Consider the following 21185-nt stretch of genomic DNA (forward strand, 5'->3'; position numbering starts at 1 on the left):
AGGACAGGCACATAGAGAGCTGCGTGGGCGTTGCCGACGTGCACCGCCCCCCCCGCCCCCCCCCCACACACACACACTCCTCCCCCGTGGTCACATCACCCATTTGTTTTTACAGTAATGTTGCTATTCAACTCTATAATCATATAATTTCTGTTAATTTGTGTAAATATTTTTGACACTCCAATATTGCTTTCACTGTTTCACTATTGGTGTTATTCCTTGGCATTATTCTTCTTCTTTTTAACTCCATAATAAAGTTGATTTTACATGTTGCTTCCTCTTGCCCCTCATGTGTACAGTGTATTTGGGTACTCATTACTCAGAAAAGCGCTACATACATTTGTAATATTATTCAATATTAAATATTATTATTATAATGCAAGAGACTGATACAATAATTTATATGTAAACCTCTGTAAAAACCCTTGGAAGGCATAAATAATAACATTCCATGACTTCATGGCTTATTTCCCCATGCTGTAGTCTCGATAATGTAGGCCTTTATGATTTGGAACTGTCATTGTCCACTATTTAATGTTGATTTGAACTTAACTGATTTATGGTTTAGCAAAATGATGTGTGAGAAAATGCTGGATTAGAACTGGCTTTATAATTGCGTGGTGTTTGATTTATAATACACATGTATAAACTGCCTGGTGCTCACATGATCACCATTATAGTGAGGATAGGAATCGGATACTCTTATAAAACAATGTGGTTGGCTCTTAAAAGAGCCTTTTTGTGGGTATAAATATGGAGCAGATTGTTTACTTCTTTTTGGGCGCTGCCTTCTTTGCTGCCTTGGGTTTGGCAACCTTCTTGGCTGGAGCTTTCTTGGCTGCTGCGGGCTTCTTGGCCACTTTCTTGGGGCTCTTGGCGGCCTTCTTCGGGCTTTTAGCTACTACTTTCTTGGCGACAGGCTTCTTGGCTTTCTTGGGCGATTTCTTGGCGGCTGCGGGCTTCTTTGCTACCACCTTCTTGGGCTTCTTAGCCGCTACGGGTTTCTTGGCTGCAGCGGGCTTCTTTGCTTTGACCGCTTTCTTAGCAGCAGGCTTCTTCACCTTCACCGCTTCAGCCTTGTTAATCTTGAAAGAGCCGGACGCGCCGGTTCCTTTGAGCTGGACCAGGGTGCCTTTAGTAACCAGGCTCTTGACGGCGGTCTTTACACGGACCTTGTTCTTCTCCACATCGTAGCCGCCAGCAGCCAGAGCCTTCTTGACCGCAGCCAGAGACACACCGCTCCGCTCCTTGGAGGCGGACACGGCCTCGACGACCAGCTCAGCGACGCTGGGGCCGGTGTTCTTGGGTCGGGGAGCTGCCTTCTTCTTGGCGGCCTTGGCCGGAGCTGGTGCTGGAGCGACTTCTGCCATTATTCTCTCGGATAGTAGGTTGCTGTTCCTCCTCTAAAGTAAACTCTCACAGAGTGATGCTGAACGCTCTGAAGGGGCTGGACTTAAACACCACATGAGAACCATGTAGACTCAACACACAGCAGCAGCTGTACTGTAGCTATCTTAATGTGACACTTTTGTGTTTTCTCCTCGATTAAAACAGCATATAACTATCTACTGGGTATATTATTTAATGCAACAAAGTGCCGACCAGTTAACACACATGTTCCTTTTTTACATTAATACATCTGAGATGAAAACGGCACTCTAGTTTTTAAGTTATATGCTAAAAACAACAACCTTCCACAGTCCAACACCAGCGTTCCTCTATCATTTGTCTTATAAAACATTATAAACTACGATAAATTAACAATGATACTCAAACTCGTCTTAGCAGACATGTATGGCGACGCAATAACATAAACTATACTTTTGTTTTGTCTTCCGTTTTTCTATAAACAGAAGGTTTTCTGACACAAGTAAACACACTCCAGTTGACAACAGCATGGTGGAGTTGATACCAACTTCCAATGACAGAGGTTGTAACACTCAAAAACGTATTGCTATCAAAATACAGAAAACGACATGTGTTTTCATCTTCAATCAACTGCAGGTACATTATGTATTTGGTTGTGGCACAAATAATTGGCATGAATTATTTTACTTAAACTGGCGTGCACAGTAGACTATATTTTTGTATTAATACAAAAGTATTTGTTGTAGTGTCACATTCTGGAACACATGAAAATGTATTTTATGGACACTACTTCATATGTATTCTTTTCAGAGCCACCCACACTTTCAATATTTATTCAGCTAAGTTTCATGATCAATGGGGCCAATAATTAACTACTTATATGTAACCCGTTATCAACAGTGATATCAAACATTATAGTAGCAATGGATGAATTCATGACAGAGGTGGCAGTGCTTATTTAGGTGAGGCGACTTTGAGACAAGCTTGGCTATGGTTATGGTTATGGAGCCTCACACAGGACTCAAGTTAACATTGATTAATGCAGTGATGTGCTAGAATCAAACTGTTTTCATTCTCTGGGTCAGGATGTATTTTTTTTCCCCTAGCAATGCTGATTAATAGCACAAACCACTTTTTCAAATTAGAGAATAGCAAGCAAATCTACAAGATCACAGTCACAGACAAACATGAGATGCCAGTGACAATGAATGATCAGTTCTGAGTGTTTGTGTTAACACAAACATTGAAGACGAGGACATAAATTGTGATTGGTCAGAATGAGATTATGTAAAATGAAGTATGATGATAAGAGCGCCCCTCACTTCACACAGGTGTGATTTTTGTTTGCATTGTTTTCAGTACTACTGATTTGTCATTTCACAAATATGTTTCCTTTGCCTGATGTTCTGTGTAAAGCACATTGGATTACCTTGTTGAAATAAAATTGGCTTTTCCTTTCATAGTAACCCCATTGTGTTAGAACAAAATGAGTGTGATTATTACTCAAATCAAATTACTGCTAAACTAATAATAGCCTGTGAATGGATGTCTGAGATAATAGTAAGGAGCACACAGTTTTACTGACTTATTATAGCCTTCACACAATGCCACTCCAATAATATACAGTATTTGTATTGTGTTGTTTTATTGTGGTATTGATGAATGAACACTGATAATTGTACTGTACACATGTGAGTTAGCCAAATTGAAAAGAAATGCACATTTAACACAACTTTGAACATTCTCCCCAAAAATACTAGAAACATGCTCAACCCCCACCTCAACTTTGAAAAGCCAACACTGATAGAAATGTTCATTAGATTTATACTAACACTCTCTAAACTTGCTTTGTACAGAAGTCTCATTCCAGGACTATGAATGAATAACTGCTGGTTTTGGTGTTAACAGTGAAGCATCCTGTTGGGTTAAACACAATGGAACAATGCCTCCCCCACACTGTGGAGCTGAATTATTCACGCACTATTAAGGTCTATACCTTGTAGAATGTACATGATCAATTTACAGCATATTTTGTTTGCAAATGTTTTGCACACACTGAAATAGAGTATGTAACAAGGAAGATAATGCAACACATTACCAAATGCAATAAAATAATTTCTGTAGTTTTGTCTCATTGTCAGTTTAAAGTGCATAAGTAGTAAATATCGAAGGATAGCTCTTTAAAAAACACATTTGGTGGCTCTGAAAAGAGCCGTTTTGGGGTTGTGACAGTGACAGATGAGTTTAAGCACGTTCTCCGCGGATACGACGGGCCAGCTGGATGTCTTTGGGCATGATGGTCACCCTCTTGGCGTGGATGGCGCACAGGTTGGTGTCTTCAAACAGACCGACCAGATAAGCCTCGGCCGACTCCTGGAGAGCCATGACGGCGGAGCTCTGGAAGCGCAGGTCAGTCTTGAAGTCCTGGGCGATCTCCCTCACTAGGCGCTGGAAGGGCAGCTTGCGGATCAGCAGCTCGGTGGATTTTTGGTAACGACGGATCTCCCTCAGAGCCACTGTACCGGGACGGTAACGGTGAGGCTTCTTCACTCCGCCGGTCGCCGGCGCGCTCTTACGAGCTGCCTTGGTGGCGAGCTGCTTCCTGGGGGCTTTGCCGCCGGTGGACTTGCGAGCTGTCTGCTTGGTTCTTGCCATGGTCTCTTCTAAAGAAGTTGAGAATAGAATAGCTTGGCAGAGAAAACTGGTGCCTTTTATTAGCGCCTCGGATACGCCGTCGTCCTCTGATTGGTCAGTGTTCTGGAACCTCCTTGATTGGGGCGGTACCATGCATCACTGGTACCGATTGGAGGGGACCTCTTACACACATCTGACTAGTTTCTGCTTTTTATATATACTTTATTGAAAATTATTCAGGGTTTTTACAATATATACATGTATTACATTAAAGTACAAAAATATATCAAGGCATTTCAAAGCTTTTTTTTTACAAGGTTAATAAGTGCCATGGTGTCAGTTTCTTTTTGTTTTAGTCCAGAGATCTGTCTTTTCAGTTCAGTTTGTATCTGTTTAAATACCACCTCTCCTCCTTTTCTTTTTCTTTTTTTACAGTATAAGTCATTTTAATGAATAATGTTAAGATTATTACACAGCCCAACAAAAATCAGGGATGGAAAATGAACAATGTAATCTCTTCAGCACAGCAGTAAACAACTCAACACTCCTTAACATTACAGAGAAGTTGTTAAAAGGAAGTATGACAAATATCTATCATTGGTGTATCTATACACCAATGTTACTCCTGAAATAAATGTCAAGTTTTCCTCATTTCCAAACTATTGAAAGTATGTCGTATTACAACTTTCTAACCATTGTCATGTAAAAAGCATTTAGTTCAAATTAATGTAGACCATACATTGCAGCAATCCAACTAACCCAAAGAAAGCATTTTACATAAGCAGGGCATCTTACGGTCATAATAATGATAATGCTCAAGTGCATTATACCAACATTCTTACAAAGTAAAACTGGATAAATGGACAGCAAGAAAGCAATATGCAAGCCGCAAATATTCATGAGCATGAGCTGATCATCCATTAGCATGAATTAATTTAAACTAGCACACATGGCAAACAAACCATCTTTCACAATACTCTACTTTTCTTAGTTCTGGGCAAACTTGCAATTACATAAAGTAATTTTTGGTTTGAAATTAAACCCCTTTATGTCATTAATGAGCTGATTTGAATAGAAAACCCAGTAGAAGATCCAACACCCAGGTATTTTACCATGTCAGTTTTTAGTATAGATTAACATTAAGAGTTCCTTTAATTTAAAATAACCTTTTGGCCTTTAAATCTGGAGAGCATTTTGGTCAAATATGAGTGATGTGACCAACAGAATAAGATTATTTTTGAGACAGGGACAGGGAAAATCTATAGCTGATGTATATAGGTTAAACATACTAGTTTCCACTACAAACCGAATAAAGAAAATACAATAGAACCCACCACTGCTCCACCTAAATCACAAAGACACTCACATTGGCTGCAATGTATTTGTAAATGTATTTTCTTTAATTATCCACAGCATCTGAAACAATTTCTTGTCCCATACACACCATCCTATAGTTTAAGGCACACTGACCATCCTTATTTTACAGTCCCCACAACTACACAGTCCTTCAAATTAAAAGCTCCATCTGACTGGAATGACCTACCAAGTCCACTTAGATCAATCACTTCCTTCAATGTATTTAAATAATCAATCTTCATACACCTTCTAACACCATGCTCATGTTTATAATTAATGTACTCTTCTTGGCAGTTGTCTTTGTCTTTCTATAACAAGCATGTATATATGTTGATATGCATGTAACATCATATTTGTACCCTGCTTGTTTGATGCTGCAGTGTATTATCACCCTGCTTGTTTGATGCTGCCGTTTATTATCACCCTGCTTGTTTGATGCTGCCGTTTATTATCACCCTGCTTGTTTGATGCTGCAGTGTATTATCACCCTGCTTGTTTGATGCTGCAGTTTATTATCACCCTGCTTGTTTGATGCTGCAGTGTATTATCACCCTGCTTGTTTGATGCTGCCGTTTATTATCACCCTGCTTGTTTGATGCTGCAGTGTATTATCACCCTGCTTGTTTGATGCTGCCGTTTATTATCACCCTGCTTGTTTGATGCTGCAGTGTATTATCACCCTGCTTGTTTGATGCTGCAGTGTATTATCACATGTGCATGCTGGTACTGCATGTTTGTATTTATTGTGCAATGGGTATATTTTCTCCATATGAACTTTGCTATTTAGGGTTGAAACAGTGGGGCGGGAGCGGCTCTCTTTGGGAGAGCTTTTGTTCTGTCCTGTTTGTATGTATGGTTGTACTGCTGTATTGTACTATGTATCTGTGTTGAGGACCCCCTCTAAAATTAGACACCTCAAGGGGCTCATCCTTTCAATAAAAGGTATATAATTGCTGTGTCTTGTATGACACGGTGGAAATAAACATTTCTACAAGATAAATATAAGGGGACAGGACATCACTGTGAGTGTAGTCCACTCAGTTAACATTTGTTGTATTGAGTTGTACTTGAAATGTACTGTAATTCAGCATACTGTTAATACACCAATCAAAACTAAAATGTGCCTTGCACTTGAATATTATCGGCAGGCAATGAAATCCATGCAATGTGACACTAAATGTAGATATGTACATACAATGGCGTATAATTATGCTTAATTACAAGAATAAGTTTAGGCAGTCAGTCAGCTGAGGCTTCTTAATCTTATTTAGGTGCGGTCTGCTTGGTTCTTGACATGTATCTCTCTGTAAAGCAGTTGTACTGACATGTAACTTGGAGCAAACTGCTGCATTTTATCTCACTAGCTCTGTAACAGGCACAGTTGTCTGTGTTGTTGAAGATGTGTGTCAGGAACCTCCCTCTTTGCCCATACTATGCCCATAGAGTCGGTGCCGGCGCCCCGGTCTATCTGGCGGCTGTCCTCGAGTATCTGACCGCTGAGATCCTGGAGTTGGCTGGAAACGCTGCCCGTGACAACAAGAAGAGTCGTATCATCCCCCGTCACCTCCAGCTGGCCGTCCGCAACGATGAGGAGCTCAACAAACTGCTGGGTGGAGTGACCATCGCTCAGGGCGGTGTGCTGCCCAACATCCAGGCTGTTCTGCTGCCCAAGAAGACCGAGAAAGCCGCCAAGAAATAAATCTACTGAATAAACCCCCACAAAGGCTCTTTTAAGAGCCACCCACTGTTTCTATATTAAGAGTCCTTTCCAATATATTTAACGCACACTATATATCAATCATGCTATTTAACTTCCTAGTTACTTCCCATAGTATTGTATGTAAATAACTAATAGTTAAATGAGCCTATATACCTATTGTCCCTCTACACATTGAGGTTATGAAGAAATTAAAATTATACTTTTTTTTATACTCATCTGTGCCATGCTTGCAGCTGTTCTGTCACCCACATTTTCCCCATGAGACCTTTTAATGAAGTCTTATTCATCCATCAGTATGTGTATATGGAATGAAACCTTTACATACTCAATGTATGTTTAACTTGTGGGTCATGTGTTAATTTTACACGATTGTTAGTGTAGTGGAGAATATGAAATCGACATTTTGACAAGCTTTTTTAAAGTTGTTCATACAAATTAACCAATCATTACAGTAGAACAAATGACATGCCTAGTTTTAGCATTGTTATTCAGACTAGCATCAGACGAATTAAAATTATACATTTTGGTATATAATGCATGACATGCTTGCAGCTGTTATGATACCCACATTACCCCATGATAGACCTTTTAATAAAGTCTTATTCTATCATGTGTATCTGTATATATATATATATATATATATATATATATGGAGTGATACATTTGCTCTTATTTAGGTCATGTATTTTTTTTTGTCGCTTATGAATTGCACAGTACTTCATTAAAAAAGGTTACATGCCTAGTTTTAGCATCGTTATTCAGATTAGCGTCAGAAGACTGACCTGGACTAACGGGATTAGCCGACAGTCTGTAATGGCCATTTGTTTAGAATGTGGATAAACCCTTTCTTGGAAAAGATGGGTGGTCCTTAAAAGGACCGTTGTGTTTAGAGCAGACAGAACAGTTTACTTGGAGCTGGTGTACTTGGTCACAGCCTTGGTGCCTTCAGACACGGCGTGCTTGGCCAGCTCACCGGGGAGCAGCAGGCGGACGGCGGTCTGAATCTCCCTGGATGTGATGGTGCGGCGCTTGTTGTAGTTAGCCAGTTTGGAGGCTTCACCGGCGATGCGCTCAAAGATGTCGTTGACGAAGGAGTTCATGATGCCCATGGCCTTGGAAGAGACACCGGTGTCGGGGTGGACCTGCTTCAGGACCTTGTAGATGTAAATGGCGTAGCTCTCCTTCCTGGACTTTCTGCGCTTCTTGCCGCCCTTCGCGGCGGTCTTGGTGACGGCTTTCTTGGAGCCCTTCTTGGGCGCTGGCTTTGCTACTGGCTTTGCTACTTCAGGCATGTTTCTTTCTCAATGGACTAAAGAGAAGAAGTGTGTTGTTGTGGCCGGCGTTGCACCAGTATTTATAGCAAGCCTATGCAAATTAAGTGTGCGACTCCCACTATATGATTGGCTTCTTCTGCCACTGCTCATGTGACCCAAAGAGGGAGGGGACTCACACTGTCTTTGATTCTGCATTGATTGATTGATTTAAATATGTATTAACAGTTTTCAGAATTACAGTACATTTCAAGCATAAATCAATACAAATAATGTTCTCCCATCCACCTGATCTACCTTAAAATACAGACTAGGGTAAATGAGCAAATCTTCTATTCCACGCTCCAAATTAAATACAATTATAAAGTTCTAATCTCTCAAAGCATTTATATAATCTAGTAGTCAGTCCACTACTGTTTGCTGGCCCTGAACCACTTCGTACCATTGCTGTGATGAGTGACTTCAAGCAGACCTAAAGCTGTGTTTGTTTGTTAGATTGATTGAAGTATGTATTAAGAGTTTGCAGAATTACAGTACATTTCAAGCACAACTCAATACAAAGACTGTTAACTGTGAGTGGACGACCCAATACAGCATTACACTTAAGTTTACTAGAGCGTCCACCTTGTTCAATTCATCAAAATATTTAGATACGTACAAATAGACACTTCTATTATAGCCAGAGAACAGAACAGGAATGTAAAAAACAGGGAGGTAAAAAAAAAATATATATATATGTAACGGTTGTGTACCCGTCCCGTCATGCAACACACACACAGAGGCACTGGGTTGGGTGTTGTGGTTCTTTTACTGAGGTAGCTGCAAATGAGTGGTTCATAAGCACAAACATATTTTGGTTAGCTCCTCCACTGGTTGTGACGTCACAGCAGATAGCTAGTCAGACTGTGTAGTACAGAACATCTTAAATACTACTTTACATTTTACATTAAATGCATTCAGATGTCTTTTTACAATGGTAACAGTATTCTTGTGATCGTATAGTGGTTTTAACTGGGTCTTAACATTAATGCTTTACAATGAATTCAAATACAATATCTTTTTAACTTGCTTTTAACCTACAACATCCTTTTTATATAGAAATGAAACAGAAATACAAGACGGTAGCCAAAATGAATTAATAAACTGCATACCAGCACCCTCTGGTGGTACACAGAATATACAGCAGCCACCACGTTTAGGTGCGATGCGCATTATTCTAAAATGGCGTCCACGGTCCACAATACAATATGAACTTTGAACTTGTAAACATCTCTGACTTAATACAAAACATAGTGCAACAACATTTACCTGCAAATGAGTGGTTCATAAGCACAAACATATTTTGGTTAGCTCCTCCACTGGTTGTGACGTCTATAGGAAAGATAACATTGTCTTCAGTATCAAAATAAATAGTACAACCAACGTGAGCAACAAACACAAAGCGAAAATACACTGGGATAGCATCTTCAAAGTTGTTACATGACTGTGTATCATACAGCAAATCTCACGTTAGCTTTTGTGTACTTTATAATACTTTTTCAGAGGAGCACCAGACAATTCACACTCACCACAGCAGATAGCTAGTCAGACGGCACTGTTCTTTTGGCAAATCTAGTGAGCAAATATAAGACTTCCGGTGGACGATCTCTTCAAAATAAGAGTACCCTCTAGAGTATTGAAAAAAAGTTTAATTTGCACATTAAAACTACAAATGAAGCATTTAAATGATGCTATATGATGCTATAAGACACACATTATGTTTCTGTGTAAAAATAAGTAATTAAAAAGTTATCTAAATGGATAAATGCTATTCACTGGAGTGCATGGACTTTATAAAGTGGACACTGGACAAATCCCTGCTATGTATCGACTAGTGTGACATACGCACATGTCCGTGGAGACCTCCTCTACAACACCACACTGTCCGCTAAGCAGCAGAGGTGTAAAACAAAAATTGGCACGCCATACAGCGAGGTGAAACATAAAAAAATGTCCCATTTCCAGACTAAAGTCAACTAAAGTGGACACTGGACAAAAATCCCTGCTATGTATCGACTAGTGTGACATACGCACATGTCTGTGAAGACCTCCTCTACAACACCACACTGTCCGCTAAGCAGCAGAGGTGTAAAACAAAAATTGGCACGCCATACAGCGAGGTGAAACATAAAAAAATGTCCCATTTCCAGACTAAAGTCAACTAAAGTGGACACTGGACAAAAATCCCTGCTATGTATCGACTAGTGTGACATACGCACATGTCCGTGGAGACCTCCTCTACAACACCACACTGTCCGCTAAGCAGCAGAGGTGTAAAACAAAAATTGGCACGCCATACAGTGAGGTGAAACATAAAAAAATGTCCCATTTCCAGACTAAAGTCAACTAAAGTGGACACTGGACAAAAATCCCTGCTATGTATCGACTAGTGTGACATATGCACATGTCCGGGGAGACCTCCTCTACAACACCACACTGTCCGCTAAGCAGCAGAGGTGTAAAACAAAAATTGGCACGCCATACAGCGAGGTGAAACATAAAAAAATGTCCCATTTCCAGACTAAAGTCAACTAAAGTGGACACTGGACAAAAATCCCTGCTATGTATCGACTAGTGTGACATACGCACATGTCCGGGGAGACCTCCTCTACAACACCACACTGTCCGCTAAGCAGCAGAGGTGTAAAACAAAAATTGGCACGCCATACAGCGAGGTGAAAATAAAAAAATGTCCCATTTCCAGACTAAAGTCAACTAAAGTGGACATTGGACAAAAATCCCTGCTATGTATCGACTAGTGTGACATACGCACATGTCCGTGGAGACCTCCTCTACAACACCACACTGTCCGCTAAGCAGCAGAGGTGTAAAACAAAAATTGGCACGCCATACAGCGAGGTGAAAGGTCAAAAACCTTCCCATTTCCATATACTATTGCAAATTCCTGTCTCTGTGCCTCTGATTTGTGGCTTTGTTTTGTCTGGCACACTTGCTGAGCTTTGGTTTTGTAAGAACATCTTTGAATGTGGGGATGGCCGGTGTTGATAAGAGCCCCTAAGTTGTTTTGGCAATTTTCGTTTTTTGTTCCAATTTTCTACAGGTGCTGGGCTTACGCACTGTACCTGTGTTGTTCTGTATGCTGCTTTGTCACAGAAATCTATGGCTGACTGGTTGTAAAATAAGCGTATTTGCTGTACACATTCGTCCAGTCTGTGTTTCTCATTTCGTAAAAGCAACACTTTGGTGTTTTTGAATGTGGCCTCAGAAATAGCTGTGCTTTTCTTACTCAGGTTTATTTGTGCAGCATAGGCTCCAGAGAATCTCTGCAAATCACCTGAGAGGAGATCTGACCATATTGGAATAGTTGAAAGCATCTTGAACAGCTTGTTTAAAATCAGTTCCCCATGGTAGGTATTTTCACCTGTGTCATTGGTGGTTTTCATTGCTTTATTGGCTTCAGTCCTTACTGTTTCAAAATGTTTTTTGAAGGGAGATGTACTTTCACTGACATCCTCAAAATCACCAAAGAAGTCATGATCAACCACAGTGTCATATGGACTGTCTTGTCGATCATTTCCTTCCTGTGGCAGATTCTGCGTCTCAGACTTGAAGTTGTCAAGACTGGCTTGCACCACACTGGAGTTCCTTTTGCTACCAAGTACAATACAAGCAGCGTGTACTATTGTACTTGCTTGTTAATGTTAATGGTCGATCTACATAGTACTTCACAGTAATAGTACTACCATTACCATTCATGCAGACATTAGTGTTCCAACACCAGTAATTACAATGTCTGTTGTTACATTTTTGTTTTACACCTCTGCTGCTTAGCGGACAGTGTGGTGTTGTAGAGGAGGTCTCCCCGGACATGTGCATATGTCACACTAGTCGATACATAGCAGGGATTTTTGTCCAGTGTCCACTTTAGTTAACTTTAGTCTGGAAATGGGATAGTTTTTGACCTTTCACCTCGCTGTATGGCGTGCCAATTTTTGTTTTACACCTCTGCTGCTTAGCGGACAGTGTGGTGTTGTAGAGGAGGTCTCCCCGGACATGTGCATATGTCACACTAGTCGATACATAACAGGGATTTTTGTCCAGTGTCCACTTTAGTTGACTTTAGTCTGGAAATGGGACATCTTTTTATGATTCACCTCGCTGTATGGCGTGCCAATTTTTGTTTTACACCTCTGCTGCTTAGCGGACAGTGTGGTGTTGTAGAGGAGGTCTCCACGGACATGTGCGTATGTCACACTAGTCGATACATAGCAGGGATTTTTGTCCAGTGTCCACTTTAGTTGACTTTAGTCTGGAAATGGGATATTTTTGTATCTTTCACCTCGCTGTATGGTGTGCCAATTTAATTTTTACACCTCTGCTGCTTAGCGGACAGTGTGGTGTTGTAGAGGAGGTCTCCCCGGACATGTGCATATGTCACACTAGTCGATACATAGCAGGGATTTTTGTCCAGTGTCCACTTTAGTTGACTTTAGTCTGGAAATGGGACATTTTTTATGTTTCACCTCGCTGTATGGCGTGCCAATTTTTGTTTTACACCTCTGCTGCTTAGCGGACAGTGTGGTGTTGTAGAGGAGGTCTTCACGGACATGTGCGTATGTCACACTAGTCGATACATAGCAGGGATTTTTGTCCAGTGTCCACTTTAGTTGACTTTAGTCAAGAAATGGGATTTTTTTTTATGTTTCACCTCGCTGTATGGCGTGCCAATTTTTGTTTTACACCTCTGCTGCTTAGCGGACAGTGTGGTGTTGTAGAGGAGGTCTCCCCGGACATGTGCGTATGTCACACTAGTCGATACATAGCAGGGATTTTTGTCCAGTGTCCACTTTAGTTGACTTTAGTCTGGAAATGGGATGTTTTTTGACCTTTCACCTCGCTGTATGGTGTGCCAATTACGTTTTTACACCTCTGGTGCTTAGCGGACAGTGTGGTGTTGTAGAGGAGGTCTCCCCGGACATGTGCGTATGTCACACTAGTCGATACATAGCAGGGATTTTTGTCCAGTGTCCACTTTATAAAGTCCATGCACTCCAGTGAATGGACTTGGGCACTCCAGTGCATGGACTTGGGCATTTATCCATTTAGATAACTTTTTTACGTTATTTAATTACTTATTTTTACACAGAAACATAATGTGTGTCTTCACAATAACTGTAATGTAATAACAATACTAATAATGTAATGTAATAATTATTTAATTAACCACGCTTTTATTCTGAAAGCAACCGGATGTCTTAAATTTGCTAGCTCTCTGGCAGGAAGTTCTAGATTTGCCAAAAGAACGGAGCCTAGTCAGACTGTGGGGAATTTCCGTTTCCGGTCACATTTATAGGCTACCAGTAGGGGGCACCAAACAACCACTCACACAGGAGGATAAACTATAGACATATATTAGCAGGAATTTCACTACAATAAACAGAGTATTTCTTCTACCCGTTACATATACACACACACACACACACACACACACACACACACACACACACACACACACACACACACACACACACAGAGGGGGGAAAGGGAGTGAATTGTAAATTGGTGGGGAAAGTAGCTCATAGTTCTACATGTTATATCCTAAAATGAATCAGGGAACATTAATTGATAATGGGCAAGTTGGTGTGAATGTGAACTATTATAGTACATATGTAGAAGAAGACAGTCAGATAAAGGACCAGAACCACAGGATAATGAAGAATCTGTTCTACAAAGGAGAGAGTGCTTTTTCTCTCCCCATAGAGCATAAACAGACGTTGAATACTTAGACTAGAAAATACTCAGGCAAAAATACGGAGCATGAAGTCAACAGCAGAGACAGGCAGATGAAGGTTCCGGAGTTCCATTTTATTTGCAGAGAGTACAAGACATCATTCACAGCCATGGGCCTGGCCCACCCGCCTCACGGCGTGTGAGCCACTGAACTAACTGTAACAAACATTTTCAGTAGACCTTATACAACTCAAACACAGAGACAACAAAGGGAAGAATGCAAAGGTGATCTCAGGTTACCCTACCCCCTTCGTCCCAAATTGTCCCCATATATGGTCACCAGGAAGCCCAGTGCTAGGAGGCACAGTAGGTGTCCTAACATGCAAGCCTACCAAGCGACACCCAACCATTTGTTAGTGGTCATCAAGCCACTGGCTATTCTGAGATTCCTAGCCACTGTGTCCTGACTTGTTTGCCCTGCTGGAAGACAATGTAATGTCACACTACACTAAACAGTTGTTTAAGCTATCTTAGTGTTAATTGTGATTTCCAGATACATCAGACCTCCCTTTGAGGCAACCATGCCTCATAAAAACGAATATGGAAACACAATTGACCCTCGTCCTCCCTTTGGCACTGACTGGAACATTAAAAATATGACACAAAGAGATCAACAATTACAGTAGAATTCAAAAATGGCTTACAAACTTCTAGGCATTCAAATCACATAACTCGTTACCAGTGTTCTCATTCCATTACAGTATTATCATCGGTGTGCTTATAGAACTCACTTCTGTGTTCAATTTAATTTCAGGCTAAAACATTACATAGGAAATACAATGAATAAAAATAAGTAAGTAAGTAAATAGTAAAAAATACATTCCAGCCCGAAAACCACAGTAAGAATCTCTCTTACACACTAACAACTTCTCTGTACTGTAATCAACACTTTTAACCTTTACATAACTCAAAACATGATCATTGGCATAAATGATAACCCGTAAACATATATCTGACATTTAAACACAATACACCGTCGCTGTATCCAACCCCTTTTGCTTCACTCCAAAGCACCCAATTATTGAATACAAAGTGTGTTACAGTTCTTCAAACTTTACATCTGATGCTCTTAGCATCAGTTAATGTTAAGGATAAATTTTACCATAGTCATTCATAAAATGATTCATTTTTGTTTAGTTAACTCATCTTTTTAGGACATGCAGAAATCATCTATAATTATTTCAACACTCTAGATTCCCCAAGGCTCGTACAAATAACAGCACTGTTACCACCGACGACCATAAACACTACCCCCTTCCCATTTAAAAGAGCTGTATGTTTTTCCAGATCTCGTGCATGCTACTATTATTCACTTACGTTAAAATCCTAGAGTAATTTATATAACTTTAGAGTTTTCCCCACATGTCATAGCAGAAATACTTTCGTTGACTTTTCCCATTCACAAATTTATTCGAACAAAAATAAGAACGTTATGCACAATTAGGATGATTAATACTTATGCGTACGACAGGAGCGCTGTCTTTCGCCTGACAAAGAGACATCTAACTAATTGTACTCCGGTAAATATTTCTATTCAGCTCCAAATCTCCCTTAGGCATATCATCCCCATTAAGCCAACTTCTCTAATTAAATACCTGACACATAAAATCAACACACATGCCCATTATATGTTGAACTAGACAAACGTAAACATACATTTGGAATCAAATGGAACGATATCCATCTGATATAATAGAATCTTCTGTAACGTTTCTTCTCCTTTTGTCTCACCTTCGTCAGTGTCCATCAGTCAGCGCACACGGGCCAAACGAGGTTTGTGATGCAGTACACTTATGCACCGCATGGCATAGGCCGCTCTGTTGTCGAGAGTTGCCCTTTGTCCGAAAACTTTCATTCTGATCCGAATTCACTTTCATCACCTCCTCCCTTTCAGTCATGATAATACAACATGACTAAAAAACGAGAAAGTGATTCAGTGTCATCACAGGAGCCTGTAGGCTTCTGCGAGGCAGAAACTCGTGACTCGCCGCGTTGCGAGCTTGTAGATCAGCCGCCTCTGTCGAGCCGCTGAATGGAACGAAGCCACGACGCCTCGCCGCCGGCGCCTGTCGAGTCGAGACGCGCCGTGAAGAGTCAATGAAGCGGCCATCGCCTCCCTTGGACCGCAGACCGCCGATGAACGCCCTCGGGCCGGGGCACGCTGTGCTCCGTAGCACCCCTCTCCCCGCCGTCCAGCCGCCGAGCATCGCCTCTGGTCACGATCGCCGAGAGCATCACGCCGTTGCCCATCGCCGCTCCTCGGTGCAGGCCGCCTCCGTCGTGGTGGTGATGAATGAAACCCCCCCCACCGCGCCGGGCAGGCCGTCGCCATTGTCTCGCTGGTTCGACTGCAGTGCGCATAGCGCCGTCGTCGTCGCCGTTCCCCTCCGTCCAAAAAATTGCCGACCGAAATACCTATTAGACTGAATTGTCAACTGTCCACTGGCTCTCTCGCCTGACGCAAAAATGCACCAACACGACCGAGCTCGGCACCACTTTGAAGAATCTGTTCTACAAAGGAGAGAGTGCTTTTTCTCTCCCCATAGAGCATAAACAGACGTTGAATACTTAGACTAGAAAATACTCAGGCAAAAATACGGAGCATGAAGTCAACAGCAGAGACAGGCAGATGAAGGTTCCGGAGTTCCATTTTATTTGCAGAGAGTACAAGACATCATTCACAGCCATGGGCCTGGCCCACCCGCCTCACGGCGTGTGAGCCACTGAACTAACTGTAACAAACATTTTCAGTAGACCTTATACAACTCAAACACAGAGACAACAAAGGGAAGAATGCAAAGGTGATCTCAGGTTACCCTACCCCCTTCGTCCCAAATTGTCCCCATATATGGTCACCAGGAAGCCCAGTGCTAGGAGGCACAGTAGGTGTCCTAACATGCAAGCCTACCAAGCGACACCCAACCATTTGTTAGTGGTCATCAAGCCACTGGCTATTCTGAGATTCCTAGCCACTGTGTCCTGACTTGTTTGCCCTGCTGGAAGACAATGTAATGTCACACTACACTAAACAGTTGTTTAAGCTATCTTAGTGTTAATTGTGATTTCCAGATACATCAATAATAAACAGGAATGTTGACTTGGCGGTTTAAGTTTATGATTGCAAATATTGATGCAGTAGTCCATGAATAATTGTTTGATACGGCAAAAAGCTCATCTATGTTTACTTAAAAGGGAATCAACTCTGTAGAGAAAACGTGGGCGGCTCTTAAAAGAGCCTTTGGGTTGTTGGTAGATCAAGTCAGCATCATTAACCTCCGAATCCGTACAGAGTGCGTCCCTGTCTCTTCAAAGCATAGACAACATCCATGGCGGTCACGGTCTTTCTCTTTGCGTGCTCGGTGTAGGTGACGGCGTCACGGATCACGTTCTCCAGGAACACCTTGAGGACACCGCGGGTCTCCTCGTAGATCAGACCGGAGATACGCTTCACTCCGCCACGGCGAGCCAGACGGCGGATAGCGGGCTTGGTGATTCCCTGGATGTTATCACGAAGCACCTTGCGATGGCGCTTGGCGCCTCCTTTTCCAAGACCTTTTCCTCCCTTACCTCTTCCAGACATTGTTGCTTTAGCAGTAGTTCAAGAAGTGAATGATTTGAGAGCTCAGAGCCTTGCCTTTTTATTTGTGTTCTGAGGACGTAAGGGAGGACAGGCACAGAGAGAGCTGCGTGGGCGTTGCCGATGTGCACCCCCCCACACACACAAATACTCCTCCCCCTTGGAGACATCACACATTTGTTTTTACAGTAATGTTGCTATTCAACTCTATAATCATATAATTTCTGTTAATTTGTGTAAATATTTTTGCCACTCCAATATTGCTTTCCCTGTTTTTATTGGTTTTATTTCTTGGCATTATTCTTCTTCTTTTTAACTTCCTAATAAAGTTGATTTTACATGTTGCTTCTTCTTGCCCCTCATGTGTAAAATGTATTTGGGTACTCACTACTCAGAAAAGCGCTACATAAGTTTGTTTGCTTTTATTATTATAATTGCAAGAGACCGATACAATAATGTATATGTAAATATTTGTAAAAACCCTTGGAAGGCATAAATAATAACATTACATGACTTCACGACTTATTTCCCCATGCTGCAGTCTCGATAATGTAGGCCTTTATGATTTGGAACTATATGTCATTGTCCACTACTCAATGTTGATTTGAAAATGTGAGAAATGCTGGATTAGAACTGGCTTTATAATTGCGTGTGGACTTCTAATACACAGGCATAAACTGCCTGGTGCTCACAAGATCAGCATGGATAGGATACTCTTATAAAACAATGTGGTTGGCTCTTAAAAGAGCCTTTGTGGGTATAAATATGCAGCAGACGGTTTACTTCTTTTTGGGCGCTGCCTTGGGTTTGGCAACCTTCTTGGCTGGAGCTTTCTTGGCTGCTGCGGGCTTCTTGGCTGCTGCGGGCTTCTTAGCCACTTTCTTGGGGCTCTTGGTGGCCTTCTTCGGGCTTTTAGCTACTACTTTCTTCGCGACAGGCTTCTTGGCTTTCTTGGGTGATTTCTTGGCGGCTGCGGTCTTCTTCGCTACCGCCTTCTTGGGCTTCTTAGCCGCTACGGGTTTCTTGGCTGCAGCGGGTTTCTTTGCTTTGACTGCTTTCTTAGCAGCAGGCTTCTTCACCTTCACCGCTTCGGTCTTGTTAATCTTGAAAGAGCCGGATGCGCCGGTGCCTTTGAGCTGGACCAGGGTGCCTTTAGTAACCAGGCTCTTGACGGCGGTCTTCACGCGGGCCTTGTTCTTCTCCACATCGTAGCCTCCGGCAGCCAGAGCTTTCTTGACCGCAGCGAGAGACACACCGCTCCGCTCCTTGGAGGCGGACACGGCCTCGACGACCAGCTCAGCGACGCTGGGGCCGGTGTTCTTGGGTCGGGGAGCTGCCTTCTTCTTGGCGGCCTTGGCCGGAGCTGGTGCTGGTGCTGGAGCGACTTCTGCCATTATTCTCTCGGATAGTAGGTTGCTGTTCCTCCTCTAAAGTAAACTCTCACAGAGTGATGCTGAACGCTCTGAAGGGGCTGGACTTAAACACCACATGAGAACCATGTAGACTCAACACACAGCAGCAGCTGTACTGTAGCTATCTTAATGTGACACTTTTGTGTTTTCTCCTCGATTCAAACATCATATAACTATCTACTGGATATATTATTTAATGCAACAAAGAGCTGACCAGTTAACACACATGTTCCTTTTTTACATTAATACATCTGAGATGAAAACGGAACTCTAGTTTTTAAGTTATATGCTAAAATCATCACCCTTCCACAGTCCAACAACAGCGTTCCTCTATCATTTGTCTTATAAAACATTATAAACTACGATAAATTAACAATGATACTCAAACGTCTTAGCAGACATGTATGGCGACGCAATAACATAAACTATACTTTTGTTTTGTCTTCCGTATTTCTATAAACAGAAGGTTTTCTGACACAAGTAAACACACTCCAGTTGACAACAGCATGGTGGAGTTGATACCAACTTCCAATGACAGAGGTTGTAACACTTGGTCAATTTGTGGTCAAAAACATATTGCTATCAAAATACAGAAATGTGTTTTCATCTTCAATCAACTGCAGGTACATTATGTATTTGGTTATGGCACACATACACTTTCACACTCCTTCCATGCATTACCACTAACAATAATGTGATGATGTAGGGCCTTGTAGGCAGACAAATGTGACTTTGGAACATGATGTTGTATATTGGCATGAATTATTTTACTTAAACTGGTGTGCACAGTAGACTATACTTTTGTATTAATACAAAAGTATTTGTTGTAGTGTCACATTATGGACAACATGAAGAGTATAACTACTTCATATGTATTATTTTCAGAGCCACCCACACTTTCAATATTTATTCAGCTATGTTTCATGATCAATGAGGCCCATAATTAACTACTTATATGTAACCCGTTCTCAACAGTGATATCAAACATTATAGTAGTAATGGATGAATTCATGACAGAGGTGGCAGTGCATATTTAAGTGAGGTGACTTTGAGACGACAAGCTTGGTTATGGTTATGGAGCCTCACACAGGACTCAAGTTAACATTGATTAATGCAGTGATGTGCTAGAATCAAACTGTTTTCATTATCCAGTATTGCATGTGTCAGTTCAACATAAAACGAGTAAATCTAAATCTGAAAGGTTGTGATTCTCTGGGTCAGGATGTACTTTTTTCCCCCTAGCAATGCTGATTAATAGCACAAACCACTTTAACCACTTTTTCAAATGAGAGAATAGCAGATCTACAAGATCACACAGAGTCACAGACAAACATGAGATGCCATTGACAATGAATGACCAGTTCTGAGTGTTTGTGTTAACACAAACATTGAAGACGATGACATAAGTTGTGATTGGTCAGAATGAGATGATGTCAAATTAAGTATAATGATAAGGCCCCTCACTTCACACGGGTGTGATTTTGGTTTGCATTGTATTCAGTATTCTACTGTCATTTCACAAATAGTATTTGTATAAATCTTGGAATTTATTTGGATGGCAAGAACTCTGTATTTTTAGGTGAAGACTCAAGAGTGGTCATACAGGCTGCCGTGCCCTTACTCTGGCAGAGAATGGGAGGGGGACGGAGACGTGCATGACATGATCTTACAAACAACTAGTTTTAAAGTACAAATTAATATGATATTGAATATGTTATGTCCTATAACATTGAATTAATTATTCAATTAATTGGGGAGCTCTTGTGAAATGGAGCTAAAGCTGTATTGAATGAATGTATGTGTAAAACTGTAAAGAGACATGAAATTGAAACTGATGATAATTGAACACAAACCTTTGTACAATTAGGGGGGATGTGTTATGGGTTTTGACCATATAGACATAATTGTGCAAGCTTGGTGTTCAAGAGATGTATTGATAATCATAAACAAATTCATATACTTCTATCTGTGTGAGAGAGAGGCTGTATAGTCCAAGTCAACATCTGGACTTTATTAAATGACCACTTCACCACTTTTCAACATCTCTTCATATAATT

The 21185-nt window shown here is 41.3% G+C and overlaps 4 protein-coding genes across 4 annotated transcripts; all 4 read right to left on the reverse strand.

Annotated features, from left to right (window-relative positions):
• Positions 1-767: 767 nt before the first annotated feature.
• Positions 768-19110, reverse strand: LOC306931143 (uncharacterized protein; the record flags this gene model as incomplete). Its single annotated transcript, XM_079512351.1, has 2 exons — positions 768-952; positions 18567-19110. The coding sequence occupies 2 exons, from the start codon at positions 19108-19110 to the stop codon at positions 768-770; spliced, it is 729 nt and encodes a 242-aa protein (XP_079368477.1).
• LOC306931173 (histone H3.2-like) lies at positions 3591-4023 on the reverse strand (the record flags this gene model as incomplete). Its single annotated transcript, XM_079512401.1, has 1 exon — positions 3591-4023. One exon carries the CDS (start codon positions 4021-4023, stop codon positions 3613-3615), a length of 411 nt encoding a protein of 136 aa, XP_079368527.1. The 3' UTR covers positions 3591-3612.
• On the reverse strand, positions 7939-8370 carry LOC306926447 (histone H2B 1/2-like; the record flags this gene model as incomplete). The annotated part of the gene is made up of 1 exon (XM_079505753.1): positions 7939-8370. The coding sequence occupies one exon, from the start codon at positions 8368-8370 to the stop codon at positions 7984-7986; it is 387 nt and encodes a 128-aa protein (XP_079361879.1). The 3' UTR covers positions 7939-7983.
• On the reverse strand, positions 17408-17719 carry LOC306931196 (histone H4; the record flags this gene model as incomplete). The annotated part of the gene is made up of 1 exon (XM_079512438.1): positions 17408-17719. The coding sequence occupies one exon, from the start codon at positions 17717-17719 to the stop codon at positions 17408-17410; it is 312 nt and encodes a 103-aa protein (XP_079368564.1).
• Positions 19111-21185: the final 2075 nt, after the last annotated feature.

This window comes from Electrona antarctica (assembly GCF_951216825.1).
Source record: "Electrona antarctica genome assembly, chromosome: 1".
Lineage (NCBI taxonomy): Eukaryota > Metazoa > Chordata > Actinopteri > Myctophiformes > Myctophidae > Electrona > Electrona antarctica.